The sequence below is a fragment of the Gouania willdenowi genome, chromosome 10 (assembly GCF_900634775.1).
Source record: "Gouania willdenowi chromosome 10, fGouWil2.1, whole genome shotgun sequence".
NCBI classification, from domain to species: domain Eukaryota; kingdom Metazoa; phylum Chordata; class Actinopteri; order Blenniiformes; family Gobiesocidae; genus Gouania; species Gouania willdenowi.
In genome coordinates this window covers 19836405-19856460 of record NC_041053.1, presented here as the reverse complement: position 1 = coordinate 19856460, position 20056 = coordinate 19836405, and the positions used below count along the sequence as shown (strand labels likewise).

The window sequence follows — 20056 nt, the reverse complement described above, 5'->3', positions numbered from 1 at the left end:
ATGCTTTAATGATATAAGGCATTATTACTTGTACATTACAGACTAATGTAAATAGCACTTAACACTCTCCACTAATGAGTACACCGAGGGACTATTACACTTAACCAGCTTTCATTATTAAAGTTTGGAAACATGAAAAACAAGCAATCAAATTCCTGAATGGCTCACTCGGTCATCTTCATCTCAAAACGTTGATTTTAGTTGATGCTCCTCCTCTTCTTCACGTCCTTAACATCAGTGTCCTGGTTACAACATGGGAGGAAAGCAAAATGTAGAGTTTCACTGGTTTCAACAGTAGCTGCTACTTTAGGCCTCGAGATGAGGTTTTTAACTGCTGATGTCATCAGAAACAGTAGAAGTGTTGAAAAGCAGCTTGAACACTAAACTTCACAAAAACCACGCTCCACATGCAAACACTGATATGATCTCTAACTTGTGTTTTTCACAGGTACAATTACTTTATTTGATCTAAACCCAGCCCTGACAGCCAATCCTTCCCTTTTCTAACACAATGGGTTGGTTCCCATTAACAAAGGTCACTCAGGTTTCAATAGAGCTTAAAGGAAGTGCATTAACCCAAGTCAGGGAAGCAAGACCAGCTGTGGATCTCATCTTTTCTTAGTTTCTTTGAGTCCTTGTAGCAGGAAAACACTAGAAACCAGTATTTTGATGCATTTTATTGTTTTGTTTTTTACAGTTTTGCATTGCTTCAGCTATTAATGCAGTAATAATCAAAGTTCAGTCAACGGGCTGATATTGATGAACCCCACATGGATCACGAGCCAGAAAATTGACAGTCTACAGTGACACACAGGATGTTGTTATCACCCTCTGACCTTGGAACTGCTCGGTCCCTCCTGTCCTTAAATGTGACAGTCTCTGACTCACTGAAGTCCAGATAGAATCATATCTAAGCTATGCTACTAACTACTGATAACCTCCATCAGTGCTTTCAGTTTGACTTTCATAATGATCATCAATATGCTCTACCCTGACACAGGTCACCTGCTACTAGATTAGTAATCAGTGAAGAAGTGATGCAGACGCAGCACTTTCTACCTAAATAAGAGCGTTCAGCATGAAACATTGACTACTTGTTTCACAGTGTGACACATTCAAATTAATCTTCTTCAGTCTAGTGGCAGCTCCAGAGATCCATAAGCAGTCACCTGAACGCATTTCAGGCTGCGTTCACACCAGGATAGCCACGGACTCAGGCCAACGGTGGAGAACAACTGATCATTTTATCGCCTTAATTTGGCTTGGTTTGCATTCACAGCACACTTTATGATCCGCCCCAGTTAGAGATGCACTGTAACTCAGACAGTGTGGAAATGATTTTCAGCAGTAAAACGCAACAACAGGTAAAGCACGTCACTTGCTTCTTCACAGCCTGTTGTACCTGCAGGCAGCACTCAGGGAAAATAGATCTGCATTGTCTGCCTTAAACATACTGAAATCTGGTTATTCCAGTGAGTTTCATCAAACATCCATGAGACACTTAATGTTTTATGGTGCTCGTTTTGTTTTGAGCATCTGGATGCCACTATCACCCATCCTAATACAGATCCATGCAATATGAGTATGTCTACACATAATGATCATGTAAAAGCTCATATGATGATAGTGATCACAGTACGATAACTCACCTCTAGTAGATGAACAGTACCCTTGTTCGTGGAAGAGTGGCGTAAGTGGGATCAGCCAGTTTACGCACTCTGGAATAGTTAACAAATCCTCTGATAAACAGCATGAAGCCTGGAGTACAAAAGAAAGTCACAAAAAAGGCATTATTCAACATCAAAATAAAGTAACAGGGCAATTTTACAGAATGATTAAAGTCTTTTACCCACCCAGAGCCAGGAACACCCACCACAGCCAGTACTGGCCATCAAAGTACCCAGGGAAATAAGTAGAAAACTGCAGAACAAGGAAAAACAGCTCAAAGTCACTCACTTTCAAAGCTTATATTGTGATGATTTAGAGAATTAAAGAAATACTCAGGTTAAACCTGTGGGGAAGTCTTACCCGTACAATAAAAACCCATTTGATGAGGGACAGGCCGAAGCCTGAGATGGCACCATAGCGACCGGCAGCAGATGTTGTCAAACAGAAGGACAAGAAGAAGCCGATCCAATTGAAGAGGAATGCCACTGAAGACAGAAAGATGAATCATTTAAACTCAACTCTTACTGAAAAATAATTATTTTTCTTTTGCTGTGGAGGCTGGTACACCCATAAAATATCTGATCACTTCAAATCCAGCCAAGACCCGACTTCAGTGTAGAACATGGTTACTTTACTTACTGAAGAATGTGAGCATAAAGATGCCGTCGTTCCCTATCCGCAGCTGGTCAGCATCTTCAAAATCATCTCTGGCCACAAAGTCTTCCTCCTGCACCAACAGCACCAAGTGTCACTACAACACCAGCGGACAAACACTTTGTTCTCAATGATGATGCGTTAAAATGGGAGGATACCGTGACTCTTCCAGTAACGAGGGGGACGGCGGTCTCGGCTTTGTTTCTCTCAGCTTCATCGTAGGAGGGCAAGGTGGTGGCTACGTTGTAGGACGGGGGGTTAGGAAATCTACCTCCATCTTCTTTGTACTCAAAAAAAGCTGTGGGTGTGAAGAGCAGAAAAATTTTCATGCTAACATTTGCCAACTTAAACCACTCTTTAAAAACTGAATGAACAGGAATGTATCAGGAAATGATGACGAAATGTTCTAATGGAACCTCTTTATTGTTCTGAAACACTTTAATACGGCCAAGAGTAAATAAACATTCATCACACTTTTAACTGCACGTTAGAACTGACGACTTATTGGATCTCTGTAAACTACTTTTTGGCAGTTCCTGTACATGTGTTATTGTATTTCAGATTACTGTTGGTTTAGAAGCTAGGGAAGCACAATGCTATTAAAAACAACAACTCAAAAACATTATAAGTGCTTGTTTGTCGAAGAAAAAAAAACAAAAACAAAAAAAAGATTGCCATTTTCAAATAATTTGGACTCACTGGTTAACTTTTCTTGTTTTGTTAGAAAGAAAGCACAACAAATTAATTGGCATTCTTTGTGTCTCCATGATATTTGTCAGGAAATGTTTCATGAAAATAAGACTAACATTTTCTTTCACTCGTGCCACACACCTGAGAGTACATGAAGGTAAAATAACCATCCCACAAATACTAAATTGAAACAAAAAATTCCCTCCTGCCAATGAGAAAGAGCAGTGACTGAGCACGAACAAGCTGCACAAAAGAAAGTGGTGCAGGCCTCCATTAGTGTTTCTGTTCCTATAGAAGCCCAAAGTTTGATCTGGGCCATTTGGATCGGATCCAGCATTCCTCCCTTGAGCTGCTCACACACTAATAGCCTTAGAATGGATCTATAAAAGTGTCCAGGAAGAGCTTGAAGCAGCATTCTCTTACGCAACTAGTTGACCTCTGCTGCTGAGGAAGTGAGATTAGAAGCATGACAGTAAAATAAGGCTGACACGCACAGTCTATTCTCCTTTAACGTATCCAATCTAACGCGAACAGATTAGGATGAATTACACGAGCAGTCTGTCAAATCACTAACGCTGATTTACCACAAGGGAGGGAGCATAGCAAGTGTGTACAAACAGTATGTTGGACATTTAATTCACTCACATTGATTTCAAAACCAAAACAAGTTTCTTTTTATACTTTCACAAGTGTCTGGCTCACAAGAAAAAGACTATACTATGCTATCCACAGTTTGGTTTTACTTAAGTACTTCAACACTTGTTCTATTGTTTCCATGAGTATCTGCTCTTATGCTCTGGGACTTGAATGGTTACAATGTGTGCAGAAGCTGTGAAGCCTAATGACCTGCATTAGCTGCAGCTACACTGCTGTAGGGTGGAGGAGCATCCTGGGAAGAACTCTCCTGGGAAGGCTGGGGCAGCTCCTCCTCATTCACCAGCTGAAAGAATGTGAACAAACAACAAACACTGGATTAATGCCACCTTATGAAAGCTGGTAGTGGTGATACTGAGAATGCTATAATAAAAGGATGACAGGCAAAAGAGCTTTATAAAACAAACAAGTGTTTCAAATTGGCTTTATAAATTATATTTGTGTGAAAATAAAGCATCGTTTAGAGCCATTCCTCAAGAGGGGCGTGTATTATGATTGGACAGATTATTTAAACCTCGGTTTTTGAAATGAAGGAATCCTACAAAGCATATTCACATTACATCCTTCTATATGTAGGCAAACATGCTAAGGGTTTTATTGGGTAAAATAATGTTACTGAACTCCAAGGTGTATAACATCTAGAAACGGTCATTTGTCTGTAGGATACATGGTTCCTAAACAAAGCATGCTTTTTCCAATGTTTTATAGTTAAACTTCAATCTGGTCTTTATGGCTGATAAAAAGATATGTCTATAGTTTAGAAAGTGTTGGGAAAAGGGTTTTCTAACCAATTCTTTAGTAGGCCTTCACTTCTTTTAATTTCTCAACTCTGCAAAGGGGTTATGGTAATGTTTCTTTCTGGTCTGATTTCTAAAATCTCTCAGAATGACAATGGTTTAGTTTACAGACAATGACAACACCTTGAATTTAAGATTAGAGCTCATTGGACGTCAAACCCAAACGGCAAAATAAACACTGGACCTTTTCTCTATTCCTCCATAGATCTTGGTATTGATTCAGATTTCCCAAATAGATTTGTTTCAATTTATAAGGGCCCGATTATATTTGTGATTGTAATTTGATTAAGAACATTTCAGTCCCAGAGTACCAATTTTTCTTTTAGATCTAAGGCAGTAAATAGTCTAAAGTAACTTAACATGGTGCAGTAAAAAAATATTAATGTTTACATTAAGAATTGAGCCCACAATTACATACGGTAGAAGAGACGCAGAGTCAATTTTAAAATTTTATGAATTTATATCAGGTTATTCAAAGAAAAACTGATTGAAAATGATGTATTTATTTATTTGTTAGTTTTAACCCAGCTCTAATACTAGGCACAATAATGTAGGATTAACACATTTTTTCATAGAACATTGAAAGTGTCTACTTTAAACGTAGCCATGGCCCCCGGGACTATGGCTATTTATATTTAACACAGCAGTTCCACCTTTAAAAATACATATCCAACAAAAATAAACATTTTAGGGTTAGGGCTACAATAAAAGGGTTAGCTAAAATACAACTGACAGAACTTTAAGTCACATGGTGCACCTATCACGTGATCTAAACTGGCCAATGAGGGGCGCTGCGTATGCATAGAGTAGCAGTCTATGGATAACGTATCCATAGCCACGACCTAGAACATGTAGGAAGGTAAAACGCCAATTAATCCCTGGAAAAGTTTAGGAAATATGTATATAAGTGTTTGTATTTAAACGATCAAAATTCAGTCTGGCCAGATAACGTATACTTCTTATTGTACATACCTGATTTATAAAAAGCTCAAAATGTGACCATTGTTTTAAATAAGCAGTGGCAATCCATACAGTTGCCGTATCAATATACCGGCATTCAATCCGTACGCAGCGCCCCTATTTGGCCAGTTTAGGTCACGTGATAGGTCAGTCATTGGTCAGTGTTGCGTGACTAAGACTAAACCTTACCCTAAACCTAAACTTAACCCTTAAAATTGATGCGATATTGGGTTATAATAATCTAACCCTAAGACGCTACGTACGTGTACTTCTGTAACCGTACCAATAGCACCGAAGGTTGTCCGTACGGCAATCGTACAAATAGACACTTTCTTTTAAATATTATTGCACCTGAGCCTACTAGCTGCAGTATTATTTCACTTCTGTTTTTCATACCAAGAATGAGGATACATTATTTGTGTTGATATTACCAAAGCTCTTAAGTCTCAAACACTGGGCATGAGACACACACATTTCAAACTGTTCACACCATCTAATATCTCACGCAGAGAAATTACTCAGATAATAGTGATGTGTCGGTCGCTAACAAAAATGTTAAAAAAATAAAAATTAAAAACTAACGGACATTTTTGCTTGCAATTCCACAGACCATAACAGTCTCATAATTAAGTTTGATATTCTAATATTTACCAATACAGGAAAAAATTGATTTATGTAATGTGGGTGTAAAGCAAACATAGGCAACTGGGGGCCAGGGGGCCACAAGCAGCACTTGGTCTAATTGTATGCGGCCCCCAAAGTAAATGTACAAAATTATGAAGAAAAATACATAAAACAAGAGAATATATTTTAAAAAACATACAACATTGGAGGAAAATACAGTAAAAGACATGAGAAAAAACAGAAAATACTCCAAAAACACAAAACTACTACAAAAATGAAAAGAAAAAAAAACCGACAACAGTAATACACAAAATTATGCAGAAAAATATAACAAATGACAATAAAACACAAAAAGGCAAGAAAAACAAAAAATTACTCTGCAAACCCACCAGAGTACTAACAAACGGGCAAAACGACAAAAGAAATACACAAAAATTACTCAAAAAAAAAAACAAAAACAAAATGGCAGCACAAATACACAATGTGACTGCAAAAAACACATTTTACAGGAAAAATACATAAAAGGACTACAGAAATGCCTCACATGAGTAAGTCAACAAACATACACAGAAATTGCTATAAAAACATTTTGTTCTTTCCTGTATTGAAACTCAAGATTGGCAATTATTCTGAATGCTGACATGAATGTTGATCATGTGACCCTCCAATCAAACAAATACATTTTTTATGACCCTGCTGTGATAAAAGTGGCCTACCTCTGGTCTTAAGCAAAGTCATAAAGTAATTAGATAAGAAAAAGTAAGGTCTTTGGCCTGCTTTCAGCGAAGTGTCTTGTGATAACACGTTACGATTGGCACTATACAAATAAAGATTGATTGATTAGTCAAGTTATTTTGAGACGTAATGGCCTCTTTCAATAGCAAAATAAAGAAAATAAAAAACATAAATCAACAGTCCTCATTGGCCAGTTTAGGTGACGTGATAGGTGCACCTCGCGACTTAAAGTTCCGTCAGTTTTATTTTAGCTCATATTTATTTTTAGCTACCCCACTAACCCTTATATTTTAACCCTAACCCAGGAAATACCTTAAAATGTTATTTTTTTCGTATATGTATTTTTAAAGGTGGAATTTGCCCTGTTAAATGAGTTAAAATGAAATATATACATATGCATGACAAAAGCGGCATTCGAACCCGGAAGGAAGAATCTTTGAGTCAGGCGTTTATGTAGAAAATGTCCGGAATACAGACGTTTTTGTATCAATAGTCAAAAAAGCTATTGATACGTTTCCGAATCAATAGTCACATTGTTTAAATAACTTCGCGCTGGTCTTTAGCGCAACGCATCTGTCATACTGTGTCCCAGTGACCCTGAACCTGGTGTGGATCCAGAGGCTTAAAGAAATGTACCTACTGTCCTACTGTACTGATCTGATGAGACCAGTACTAGTACACTAGCACAAACACAACCATAGCAGTAACACTACGCACTGATGTAAAATCCTAATATCAGCTACACTAGCTGTTTATCAGTCTATCTATATTGTAAACACACGTCGATTCGTTGATAAGCTCATGCTGACGCCTGATAGCAGCTAGCTGTTAGCTTCCACTCGGTGGCAGCTAGCTCTAATCATTAGCTTTATCTTAGTGTACTAACCTCCTGATATCTGACGTTGCTGTTTTGTTCCGCCATCCTGGGAGAGGAACCGAATATCCGACGCGTTCCTTTCCCACCTAAGTTGCTGGAAAGCCGTTAAGGAAGCAGGAATGCGGCCTGTAAAGTCAGCACAGTTAGCAAAGCCTCTCACATTTCTGTCCGACGGCTTCCGCTGATTGCTGCTGCCTTCAGGGACCGTGGGAATTGGCGGTTCCTTAAAGGCAGCAGACGCCTTGTACCAGTGGTTCCCAGCCTTTTTTGGATCGTGGCCCCATTTTGATATCAAGAATATCTGGCCATCCTATAAAGACATTTATTTTCCTGAATTACCTCTTCATCATGTTTGTGATACTGTATTTGGTCAATGTCGTGACGCCTAAATATTCTGTCCAACTGCATTTATTTTAGTTAAAAAAAGGTATAAATGCCTTAAAAGATACAAAATATGTAGTAACTTAGTAAATACATATGTTATTTACTAAATTCCTTCTGTTATTTAAAGTGTCAAAATATCACGTGCTATGGCTGCTGTTTTGGAAAAAAAAACAACAACTTTTGAATCAATTCAGATTTATTTTCTGCCCTATTTTAGTTACATTATATAGTCCTGTATATGATATCAAAGTATTTAAATTTTATTTTCCTTTATAATATTCATGCAAACCTTTTATGCCCATTTTATGAAATATCATGCGGTGAAATCCTTGACAAAAATACAGAATAGCCAGGATTGTGCCAGCTCAGATATTTTTTTTACAAAGTGAAAGTGTAAAATACAGTTGTTTAAGACGTGTGTTGTTTTCATTTGAAAAATAATAATAATTTGAAATATTCAAAAATGTATTTCTAATGTAATTCTTTTTTTCTCAATTACTAGACATTTCAGGCGACCCCGTTTAAACTCCAGGCGACCCCACACAGGGTTGAAGGTTGAAATACACTGCATTAGACTGTTTTAGTGTGATCCACATTAATGTTATATTATTTTATTAGTATTTAGTCTTTTACCCCCACAAACACACATTTACAACTTTAACATTTTGTCAATAATCAAGATAACAGAGAAAGGTTGTTGTTTTTTCACCTGATTATTTTCAGTTCATTTTCTATACACACACATAGATATAACATATTTAAAATACTGCATTAAATGTTCAAAGCCTTATAATGGATATTAATGTTAACTGGTAGTATAAGATAGTGAAATGATATCATATGCAAGTCACTTAAACCAAAGCAGCGATTCTCAACTGGTGGGTCGGGACCCAAAAGTGGGTCTCGGACCTGTACTGGGTGGGTCGTGGACAACTGGTCAAAAATAAATATTTATTTTGAAAGAAACTTTTCTTTTGAAATGCATTTTGCACTGGAAAATATATAGATTTATGTTTCAAAAAGGATTATATGTGTGTTTTCAACAGCAATTTAAAAAAAAAAAAAAAACGAAATTTTGTTGGTAAATTACAAAAATTAAAAAAGTGGGTTGCAATTTAATGACCATGGCAAAATGTGGGTCCCAGGGTGAGACCAGTTGAGAACCCCTGAACTAAAGCACACATACTGATCATTTTTACTCAAACACCTTACATCTTAGAGCTGAGTTACACCACATTTATTTTATTGTATAGAAAGTGAATTACTGTAAATGATTGATTAGCTTAATGTATAATTCTAACTCTTAATCATTAAGCCATAAATCAAAACATATCTTGGTTGATTAAATATTCCCAAAGGTTTAGTAAACTGGGTTTACTGTAGCTGTGCACTCACTGCTTTTGTGTTTTGCACTTTTGATTGTACATGTGCAATCCCATAGCTTGATGGTCATTCTTGTTGCATATATTCAGCAAAGTTATGTATGATTATGTTGGCTCACAGTTTTAATACTATAGTATGGGAGTTTTGTTTAGCTACACGTGTCCTACCACAGTCCAGAAACATGTGTTTGGTCAGTTAGATTCTCTTATTTGACCAGCCCCAGCCAAACTCAACCCTCTAACCTCATTAGGAGACAATGAAAAGACATTGAAAAAAATTATTTAATTGTAACGTTAGAAATTTGAGGGAAAACAGTTGTAAGAATTTGAATTTTGTGAAATGACACAGTGTCACAAGAGAAGCTGCGCATATAAAACACTTTCATTATATCTACTGAATAGACCTTGAAAAACACCTGGAAGTAGTCAATGATTTGCCAAAAGTATTTTTATTGGCATATGTACATCATTTTGTGCCAAACTGCATGTTCTGTAAAAACTAACAGCTTTACTAATTAAATAGAAAAAAAAACTGTTTGATCTAGAACTTCTAAGGTCAGCAGAAACTACTGCTTGTATTGTATAGCAGTGTGTGTAAGAGGAGGAGACTAAGATAGCTTTGTGTGTAAAATAGGTACAAGATAAGAAAACTGCTCTGACTAATATCATTTACAGCACAATGGTGGTCATCGTGAAAGTCAAACTGAAAGTAGCCGAAATAATCATGGATTAAATCATTACCGAAGTACACTGCACAGTAAAAAAAAAAAAAAAGGTGTGACAGCCACCTTCTCTGATTGGTTATAAATCCGTCTGCTTGCTGTCTGTGTATTTAAGTGATTCACTTTGACGAGCAAACCTCTCCTTTTTCTCTCTGTGAGCTTTGTATCTCTGAAACAATGAAGCTGATCATCCAGAACGACTGCGAGCAGGTCAGTGAGTGGGCTGCCAAATATATCCGAAACAAGATTTTAAAGTTTGCGCCGGGACCAGACCGATATTTCACGCTGGGTCTTCCTACAGGTAAGAAGAAAAAGAGAACTCTGTTGTACAATGTCATCTTTAAATGTGTAATATATTTTGTATGAAAATGTAAATATTGGTCCATTGTATTTCACTTTTTATTTCATTTAGATTTACGGTAAGCAGTTGAATATACATCTTCTATTAAATGCAACAGAAGCAAAATGTCTCTACAGATTAAGCCTGAAGACACTTAGACAAGACGTGAGAAGTTATCCAGAAAAATCCCAGCACAGATGCTAATAATGGCGTGACCTAAAAGCCTGGAAAGCTTCATAGATGAACATTTATCTTAACATTCACTTTAAAGTGTTTGTGTCTGTCTGCAGGGAGCACTCCTTTAGGTTGTTACAAAAAACTGATTGAGTATTACAAAAATGGAGAAATCTCCTTCCAGTATGTGAAGACGTTCAACATGGACGAGTATGTGGGTAAGTCCAAATCACACGCCTTAAGATCTTGAAATGTTTCAGTCTTACTCAAGAAACAGTGTTAAATCTTGTCCAGGACTTCCCAGAGATCACCCTGAGAGCTACCACTCCTTCATGTGGAACAACTTCTTTAAGCACGTCGACATCAGAGCAGAAAACACTCACATTCTGGATGGCAACGCAGCCGACCTGCAAGCAGAGTGTGAAGCCTTTGAGAAGAAGATAACAGCTGCTGGTGGGATCGAGCTGTTTGTTGGAGGTCAGAAGGTCACTGTGATAAAGATGAACACATCAGATTGGTTCTGATCAAATATTCAATGATTACTCAGTTGTAGCTAAGTTCAAGCAACAAGTCCTTCATCCTCTCTTCTTTCTCAGGTATTGGATCTGATGGCCACATTGCCTTCAACGAACCAGGATCCAGTCTGGTTTCCAGAACCAGAGTGAAGTCTCTTGCTCAGGACACTATCAATGCTAACGCCCGGTTCTTCAATGGAGATCTTTCTAAGGTTCCCACCATGGCTCTGACTGTGGGAGTAGGAACTGTCATGGATGCTAAAGAGGTTTGGAAGATGTTTGTGTTGTACTTGTGTTTGTCGCGTCCTGTTCAGTCACACAGGTTGACCCTCTGTTTGTTTCTCCTCAGGTGATGATTCTCATCACCGGAGCACACAAAGCATTTGCTCTGTACAAAGCCATAGAGGAAGGTGTGAATCACATGTGGACAGTGTCAGCCTTCCAGCAGCATCCTCATGCACTTCTTGTGTGTGATGAAGATGCTACTCTGGAGTTGAGGATGAAAACTGTCAAATACTTCATGGGTAAGATGAACACACAGTCTGTGCAGTATTATTTACTGCAGTCTTAACCACACAGACACGAGTCATGGAAATCATTCTGGGTTTTATACTCTCTGCAGGGATGATGGACTTGTACAACAAGCTGGTAGACCCACTTTCTTTCAGCTGAAGAAGGACTGAGCATATTTTCTAAAGACTCATTTCTGTAGAAAAGTCATCATCACTGGTTGTTGTTTTACCAAGCAGTGGAAGTTAGAGTTTATTTGGAGTTGATGATTAGTGATTGATTGGTGATCTTTATAACGTCTTAAACACACCCTTTAAAACAAGAATTAGTTTACTTGTCTGGTTGGTTTTCTTTTGTTTATGTCTCACAATTTAAAAAAAAAAAGAAAAAAAAAGACATTCAAAGTAAATATCTGAAATAATATCTGTGTTGTAGCAAATTGTGATGAGGAGCAGAAATATATCAACACTGTATGAGATGTGTGGGGAAAAGAAGTGAAGGGTGAGATATCCAATGAGTAATGGTACAGCGTCTGCTGAACACAACAGCAAACCACCAGCTCAAGCAGCTGGAAGGAATCATGCTGGAAAGATATAGTCAGTCATTTTTTTTATCACACCAAAAATGAAGATAGTGCTTTCACCCTCACCACAGCAATGTTGGAGACTGTGTGGAGAACAAAATGCTCCTCACAGCCATATTTTCTGGTAATGCGCAGGACTGATGAAATATTGAAATAAGGTGTGGAATTGACCTAAACAATCTTAAGTCATGATATACGAAGAACACGTGTCCTCCTTTACCTGGGAAACCAAACAACCCTAAACATCAGAGAAGAAAGACAGAAATCTTGATTCGGTACTTTTAGTTGCATCAGAAGGTCGAACCAGGAAGTGGAGCAGAAAAGACTTTCCTACCCTGAAGAACTAAGTGGAAACAACTGGAGAATACAATTAGAAAAGATTCTAAACATTTCACAAGGCTTCAACAATCTTCTTGAGACGTAAAATTGCAGAAATGAACTGAGTACAAATCCCTTCACAAACCATAGAAAAAAATGAACAAAGGAACTGAATGGACTAATATGTACTTTATACAATTTTTCTCCTTGTTTTTTTTCTTTTGTGCTGGTTATGTTTGCTGTATTTTATGTGACCTGTTAGAACTTGAAAAGTAAAATAAAAACCAAGTTAAAAAACAAACCTCTGCTTTTCTTAACAATTTTATTCCAGGAGGTAAAACAAATGGGATCAGACGTTTTTGGCTCAATGGGACGTAGAAGCATTGGTTCCAGGGCATTGATTTTACATTAGCTCCCATCTTCTTTTTTTGACTTTTATTCATTTTTTTGTAGCACTTTTCTTTGCTATGCAGCAGCAAGCAGGACAAAGACCAAATGTCTTGGCCGGGGAGACAGAAAAATGTACATGATGGTAGATCCAAAACCAACCAGGATGCAACAAAGATTGCACCCTAATTGTGGTGTTGCAGCAGCACTTAGCGATGCCCTCAATACATGGCCATGGGATGTTTGTCTTTGTAGAATTTTACATTTTAAACAGTATGCATGAAGCAAATATTATATAATAATCATTGTTATAAGAATACTTTTTTAAAAAAAAAAAAAAACTTTTTTAATGCCATGAATTAATTGTATCTTATTTAAATAAATAATTACTCATTACTTATTTCTTGTGGTGGCCTGTCCTTTTTGTGTCCGATTAGCTTCATATAATTCTTCCCAAAAGTGAAATTTCAGCTTTTCGTACATGTTTTTAAGTGTTGAAATAAAAATCTTAAGTCCAAAACAGTTACAAATAAGCCTTGATGCATCATAACCAAAGCACTGTTGCGTAAAATCAGATATAATTGTTTGCACATAATTTTGAGTTTAGCTGAATCAAGCCCAAGATTAAACTCTGCAAACAAAAACATTATGTTCCTGCACAAATCTGAATGTAAGGAGTACCTAAAGAACCTGAATCCAGATTTTTATTGGGAGCAGCAAGAATACAGATGTTGATTGCTGGAATGTGACTGAAGTGCATAGACAATAATCCCAGAGGATATAAAATCTAGAATCACTTTATTAAAAAGCAGAAATGAAAAGGTAAAACAGCGTAAACAACTTTTTCAAAAACAACATTGCTCCCATTTAGCTTGTAAAAAAATTCGAAAACTTTTTAAGATCTACCATTGGATAAAAGTTTGTAGTAAAATGTTTGATATATGAAAACATCCAGTGAATCCACATCGTTGGCAAAAATCTGCTCAGTCCTTCTTCAACTCAGTAGGAAGTGTCTCCACCAACTTGTTGTGCACATACATCATCCCTGCAGAAAACACAAGTCGCTTAAACAGTCAAAGTCAATATTCATTGTACAAGCAATGTGCTTCAGTAAATAATACAGCACAGACTGTGTGTTCATCTTACCTTTGAAGTATTTGACAGTTTTGACCCTCAACTCCAGAGTAGCATCTTCATCACACACAAAAACAGTCTGAGGATGCTGCTGGAAGGCTGACACTGTCCACATGTGATTCACACCTTCCTCTATGGCTTTGTACAGAGCAAATGCTTTGTGTGCTCCAGTGATGAGAATCATCACCTGAGGAGAAACAAACAGAGGGTCAACCTGTGTGACTGAACAGGACGCGACAAACACAAGTACAACACAAACATCTTCCAAACCTCTTTAGCATCCATGACAGTTCCTACTCCCACAGTCAGAGCCATGGTGGGAACCTTAGAAAGATCTCCATTGAAGAACCGGGCGTTAGCATTGATAGTGTCCTGAGCAAGAGTCTTCACTCTGGTTCTGGAAACCAAACTGGATCCTGGTTCGTTGAAGGCAATGTGGCCATCAGGTCCAATACCTGAGAAAGAACAGAAGATGAAGGACTTGTTGCTTGAACTTAGCTACAACTGAGTAATCAGTGGCCGCGGTAACGTGATGTTATTTTAATGCTGAATTAATTATTCCAAATTGAATAATTCCAAATGAAAGCATTCTGCTTTGTGTTTACATGGAAATAGTTATTCCGGATTGATGTTTACATGGAAAACAACTTCATTCGGCTTTAGGTCTGGGGGTTGGGAAGGGTTCTGATTGGACACGGGGCCAACGTGTCGTATCACGTCTATCGGGGAAAAACGCACAACAAACGTTTTCTTTTCGGCTACAACATAGAAGACCACAAAATAAGAACTGTTTTCACTTTAATGTTAATTGTAGTTTTGAAGCTCGACAATTTACTTTCGTCAGCTGAGCAGGAGAAAGGAGATAAAAGACCGTACTTTGGTTAATCAAAGCCAGCGGTTAGTGCAACAGCTACTCTATCTCCACTATACAGGACTTTGAGAGGAAGGAGAACTTTATGATGACTTGCGCGTCATAAGTGAAGCTCTGTCCCTGGATGAAGCCTGTTTCGTTTGCAGATGTCCGTGCCTGTATGTTTATGCTTCCGTCCATCCACTCTTTTCATTATATCCATATCATCTAAGGCTCTTATTAAATAAATAGTCTCGGCTTGAGTCCCGGGTGGCCATCTTGGATTATGTCATTACCAGCGCGTCATCGCGACAGGACGAGCATGCGCAGAACGACCGGAATTCATTTAAAACGGAATTAAACGTTTACAAGATCGAGGAATTATCCATTCGGAATTAGAATCAGAATAAACCAGCCACTTAATTTGGATTTAAGTTTAATGCAGAATGACCATTTTCCTTCGGAGTTAGGTGTTTAGAAGATCAGTTTGACCAGGATTTAACTTTTATTCTGAATTAAAGGGGAATTAAAGCTCTTAGGTAAACGTAGCCATTGAATATTTGATCAGAACCAATCTGATGTGTTCATCTTTATCACAGTGACCTTCTGACCTCCAACAAACAGCTCGATCCCACCAGCAGCTGTTATCTTCTTCTCAAAGGCTTCACACTCTGCTTGCAGGTCGGCTGCGTTGCCATCCAGAATGTGAGTGTTTTCTGCTCTGATGTCGACGTGCTTAAAGAAGTTGTTCCACATGAAGGAGTGGTAGCTCTCAGGGTGATCTCTGGGAAGTCCTGGACAAGATTTAACACTGTTTCTTGAGTAAGACTGAAACATTTCAAGATCTTAAGGCGTGTGATTTGGACTTACCCACATACTCGTCCATGTTGAACGTCTTCACATACTGGAAGGAGATTTCTCCATTTTTGTAATACTCAATCAGTTTTTTGTAACAACCTAAAGGAGTGCTCCCTGCAGACAGACACAAACACTTTAAAGTGACAGGAGCCACAAACGTTAGTAGCATTTAACGACGATGCGACGTGTGTGAAACTCAAAAACTCAAGGTGGGGGCCAAATTTGGCCCTCAGGAAGTTTCTGTTCAAAGTAAAATTTACAGCAAAAACCTGAAGCTTTGTAAAACACCAGATAAGTTGCATATACCTCATTCACTCTAAATTCCCAAATTCAATAAAATGATCAGGCTTGCGGTATCGCATTATTCGCAGGAATATTTAATCAAAAAAAAATTTTTTTTATATAATTTTTGTTTAAATAATTCCTGCAAATGATCCAACAGAATTCTGGCAAATCACATTTTTGAGTAAATGTTTTGCTAATTCAAATAATTTTGACCAATTCCTTAACATTCAGGATGTTGATACAACTTTTTCACTTCCGATACGATACCAATGTTTCAGCCTTGCTTACTGACCGATACCGATATCAATCTGATGCGATATCAGCATGAATCACACATATTTTTATTACTTATTTTGTAGTGTGGAATGTTAAAAAAGACTTGATCAAGTGATGTCACTCGAACAGAGAACAATAGTCAACAACAGTAGGTATGAGAAAAACTGACCCATTTATTATTAACCAATTGGTTTCATACATTTTAACCTTCACCATAATATCTACAGTATTCTATAATTGAATAACTATAATATAATTTATATCTGAGATTTTCGATGCAGTCCGATAAAATCAAATATTTGTTTTCTGGCTGATGTCGGACCAATATCAATATTTATTACACACAAAGTGCAAACTAGGGCACCACAATTTTGAGAAAAAAAAAAGATTTTTCTTGTCCAACCCACTTGAGATCAAACTGGCACCAATATTATGAATATTGTTACCGTTACCACTGTTGTTTTTGTTGACTCAGCATTTTAGTCATAGTTTTTGTCGACTACGTTTTTTCAAGTGACAGCTAGACTATGACTTAAATAAGAAAGATACACGAGAAGAAAAACTATATCCCAATATATTGATATTTTCGTTAACTAAAAAAAATAACATTACTAATTCTAATTTTGTCCCATGGGATGAAATCCAATGAGAACTCATCTGATCATGTGGTCTTACACATTGATCACATCAAATCTATCTGTGTATTTACAAACATTAACACCATCTCATATAAGGTTGATAAATGGTAAATTAATTTTTTTTAAAAATGCATAAACTAATGCTGCATATTTTAGTCGACTATATCTGTAACAGATTTAGTCGACTAAATTCTTTATGTCGTTTGTTCGACTAAAATTAGACTGTAACTGAAATAGTCCTAATGACCAAATTTTGACTAAAACGGCGTAGCTACGTTGCATTTTAGTCAGAAAACCACGACTGAAACTAAATCAAAATGTGGTGAGGAGCACAGTGTAAATTGTTCATGGAAATGTAAAGACTAAACCTTATGAAAGTGGTTCCCAACCTTTTTTTGGACCCATTTTGATATCAAGAATTTCCTGATGACCCAAAATATATTTTTTTTTTTCTCGAATTAATTTTTGATCAAGTTTGATCAGGATTAGTGACAAATTGTGCCAACTCAGATAAACCATTTGTAACTAGATTTATATTTGACAAGTTGAAAGTATAGAACACAGTTTAAGATTGTGTTGTTTTAATTTGAAAGAGAACAGAGGTGTAAAGAGCACCGATATGTCCTACTGAAGTAGAAGTTCTGTTACTTGATTAAAATTGTACTTAAGTACAAGTAAATCATACATAAAATGCTCAAGTATAAGTAAAAAGTAATAATAAAAAGTCTTGCCACGGTTCTCTTGCATACAGTAAATATCTCATGTATAAACTTAAAAAGGAAAAGACCAAATCTGGCACATTTGGAACTTAATTTGTTTTCCACAATGGCATCTGTATAAAATAAAAGGTTTGTCAAAATGTACAATTCTTAAAATAAAAAAAAAACACCAATAAATGTAATTCTCAAAAAAAAAACAATATCAGACTCTAAATATAGCTTAAATTTATGAATAACCGTGCTTCAATGCTGTTTTGGTGAGGTGCATTACCTTTAATCTGATTGGTTAGCTATGATGTGATGCATTTGATTGTTGTCTGGTCATTTTTTTTTTTTTTTTGTAGTTTCACAATGTCCGTTGATTCATTTTAAAACACATAATAATGATAATTTACTCAGTAACTGTTGGGTGTAAAAATGTAACAAATTACTTCTTTTAAAACGTACTTAAGTACAAGTACAATTGCTGATTTGAAAATATACTCAAAAAAGTACAAGTACCCATAAAACAACTCAATAATGAGTACTTGTAATCAGTTACATTCACCTCTGAAAAAAAAAAAAAAAATTAAAAATGTGTCTACACAGCAATTCTTTAATTATTATTATTATTATTATTATTATTATTATTATTATTAAATCAATTACTAGACGTTTCAGGTGACCCCATGTAAATACCAGGTGACCCTACATGACGCCCCGAACCCAAGATTGAAAACTACTGACTTATGTCATGGGATCCGGAAAAACAACAAGATGTAAAAGTGAATTAAACGGTTTAAAACGCCAACAAGTGAATTAAACCGCAAGTGGAACCTTGTTTTATACATAAACCATAGTTCTATGGCTTTCCCTCTTGTTTTATGGTTTTAATTGTTTTAATTTAATCAACTTTCAAACTAAACTGACTTTTACAAGGAAACCTTTGTTCCTCCATAACCTCTGAATCAGCAGATATGTGGGCGGACTTTCACACTCACAGAAAGCAACACATTCTGGTTTTCTTACCTGTGGGAAGCCCCATTGTGAAATATCGTTCTGGTCCAGGATTGAACATTAAAATCTTGTTTCGGATGTATTTGGCAGCCCACTCACTGGCCTGCTGGTAGTCATTCAGGATGATCAGCTTCATCGTGTTGGAGAAAGGGGGGGAAAAGGTGCTCCACAAGAAAACCAGAGCCTGATTTCTCTCACTTTCAAAGCACTTCTGCAGAAAACACACCTAAATTAGACTTTAGACTCGTGAAGATGAACTCTTCATCATGAATCGATGAGGGCCACACAGTGAACACAGGCTGCAGACGGAAGGAGCGCCTTTACGCAGCGACTACAGCGTGTTTAGATGTAGAGACAGAGCAGCAGGCTTTACCTCTCACTGCTGCTTCACTGCTTTCAGCCAAGGCAGCAGGATCCGGATGGATCATGTGACTCCTGTTGACCGCGAGGAGCAGCGCGCACGCAGGAGAAGACGCAAAGTGACCAGCGGGAGCGCGCAGGGCAGAGATGAAGACGTCACCGCGCGTCACTCCTCCACTGGCGATAATAATCTTATTTTATTTTTTTAGTATTTATGAAAGAAAAAAAAAAAAAAAAAAAAGTCCCACTAAATAAAAATCCTTCGTGTTAAACCTGATCTATACTATTGGTAAAATATCAATCAAAATTTAATCCATCACAAATGACAACTTCCCTATTTATACTTTCTTAATAAGTAGCATAGTTTTTGGACCGATCAATTTAATTTTCAACGCTTTGCATTGAGGTTAAAGATACTAATCATCAAACAACTACTGAAAGACCAAAATCAGTGAGGCCATGATAAGCATGAACATTGTTAGACCTAAAAGGAATAGAGGTCATTACAAATGCACAAATAAGTGCAGACAAATCAGATACATGAAGCAGACTTATGCAAAACCAAAGAATGTGGGATATGCTACTCGGATATATAAATAAATATAAATACACTATGTAAAGAAAAAAAAAGGTACATGAAAACCAAACAAATATGACAGAAACACTTAAAGACAGCTAAATCAGTCACAAGTACACAAAGATCATTAGCGTCCGTTAGCTACAGAACTGCTGATCTGTTATTTAGTTGAAGCTGGAGTGTCCATGCAGAACATCTGGAACAACAGGAGTCATCCTCCTTCCCCTGAGTCAGCAATAGGAACCACAAAGATGTGTCATGTACTGAAGTAGGACTAGAGAGCTTACGTTGAATAATAAAGATCAGGCATGTGGACGGATGCATGTCTCACTTGCTTTATTGACAGTTGCTGTATTCAGTGTAGATCCTGCACAGCTGGAGCATTCAAG

The 20056-nt window shown here is 37.1% G+C and overlaps 3 protein-coding genes across 3 annotated transcripts; 1 reads left to right on the top strand and 2 right to left on the bottom strand.

Moving 5' to 3' along the window:
* Positions 1-127: 127 nt before the first annotated feature.
* On the bottom strand, positions 128-7886 carry ndfip1 (Nedd4 family interacting protein 1). Its single transcript, XM_028459725.1, has 8 exons — positions 7669-7886; positions 3859-3952; positions 2481-2620; positions 2308-2395; positions 2029-2153; positions 1854-1920; positions 1650-1758; positions 128-242 (listed from the first exon to the last, which is right to left on the bottom strand). Exons 1-7 carry the CDS (start codon positions 7702-7704, stop codon positions 1652-1654), a joined length of 657 nt encoding a protein of 218 aa, XP_028315526.1. The 5' UTR covers positions 7705-7886; the 3' UTR covers positions 128-242; positions 1650-1651.
* A 2395-nt stretch (positions 7887-10281) lies between these two features.
* Positions 10282-12735, top strand: LOC114471125 (glucosamine-6-phosphate isomerase 1-like). Its single transcript, XM_028459724.1, has 6 exons — positions 10282-10448; positions 10778-10879; positions 10956-11138; positions 11258-11442; positions 11526-11700; positions 11799-12735. The coding sequence occupies exons 1-6, from the start codon at positions 10325-10327 to the stop codon at positions 11846-11848; spliced, it is 819 nt and encodes a 272-aa protein (XP_028315525.1). The 5' UTR covers positions 10282-10324; the 3' UTR covers positions 11849-12735.
* Positions 12736-13755: 1020 nt separating this feature from the next.
* On the bottom strand, positions 13756-19239 carry gnpda1 (glucosamine-6-phosphate deaminase 1). Its single transcript, XM_028460279.1, has 7 exons — positions 19104-19239; positions 18743-18941; positions 15829-15930; positions 15570-15752; positions 14379-14563; positions 14121-14295; positions 13756-14019 (listed from the first exon to the last, which is right to left on the bottom strand). Exons 2-7 carry the CDS (start codon positions 18864-18866, stop codon positions 13958-13960), a joined length of 831 nt encoding a protein of 276 aa, XP_028316080.1. The 5' UTR covers positions 18867-18941; positions 19104-19239; the 3' UTR covers positions 13756-13957.
* Between the last annotated feature and the right edge of the window lie 817 nt (positions 19240-20056).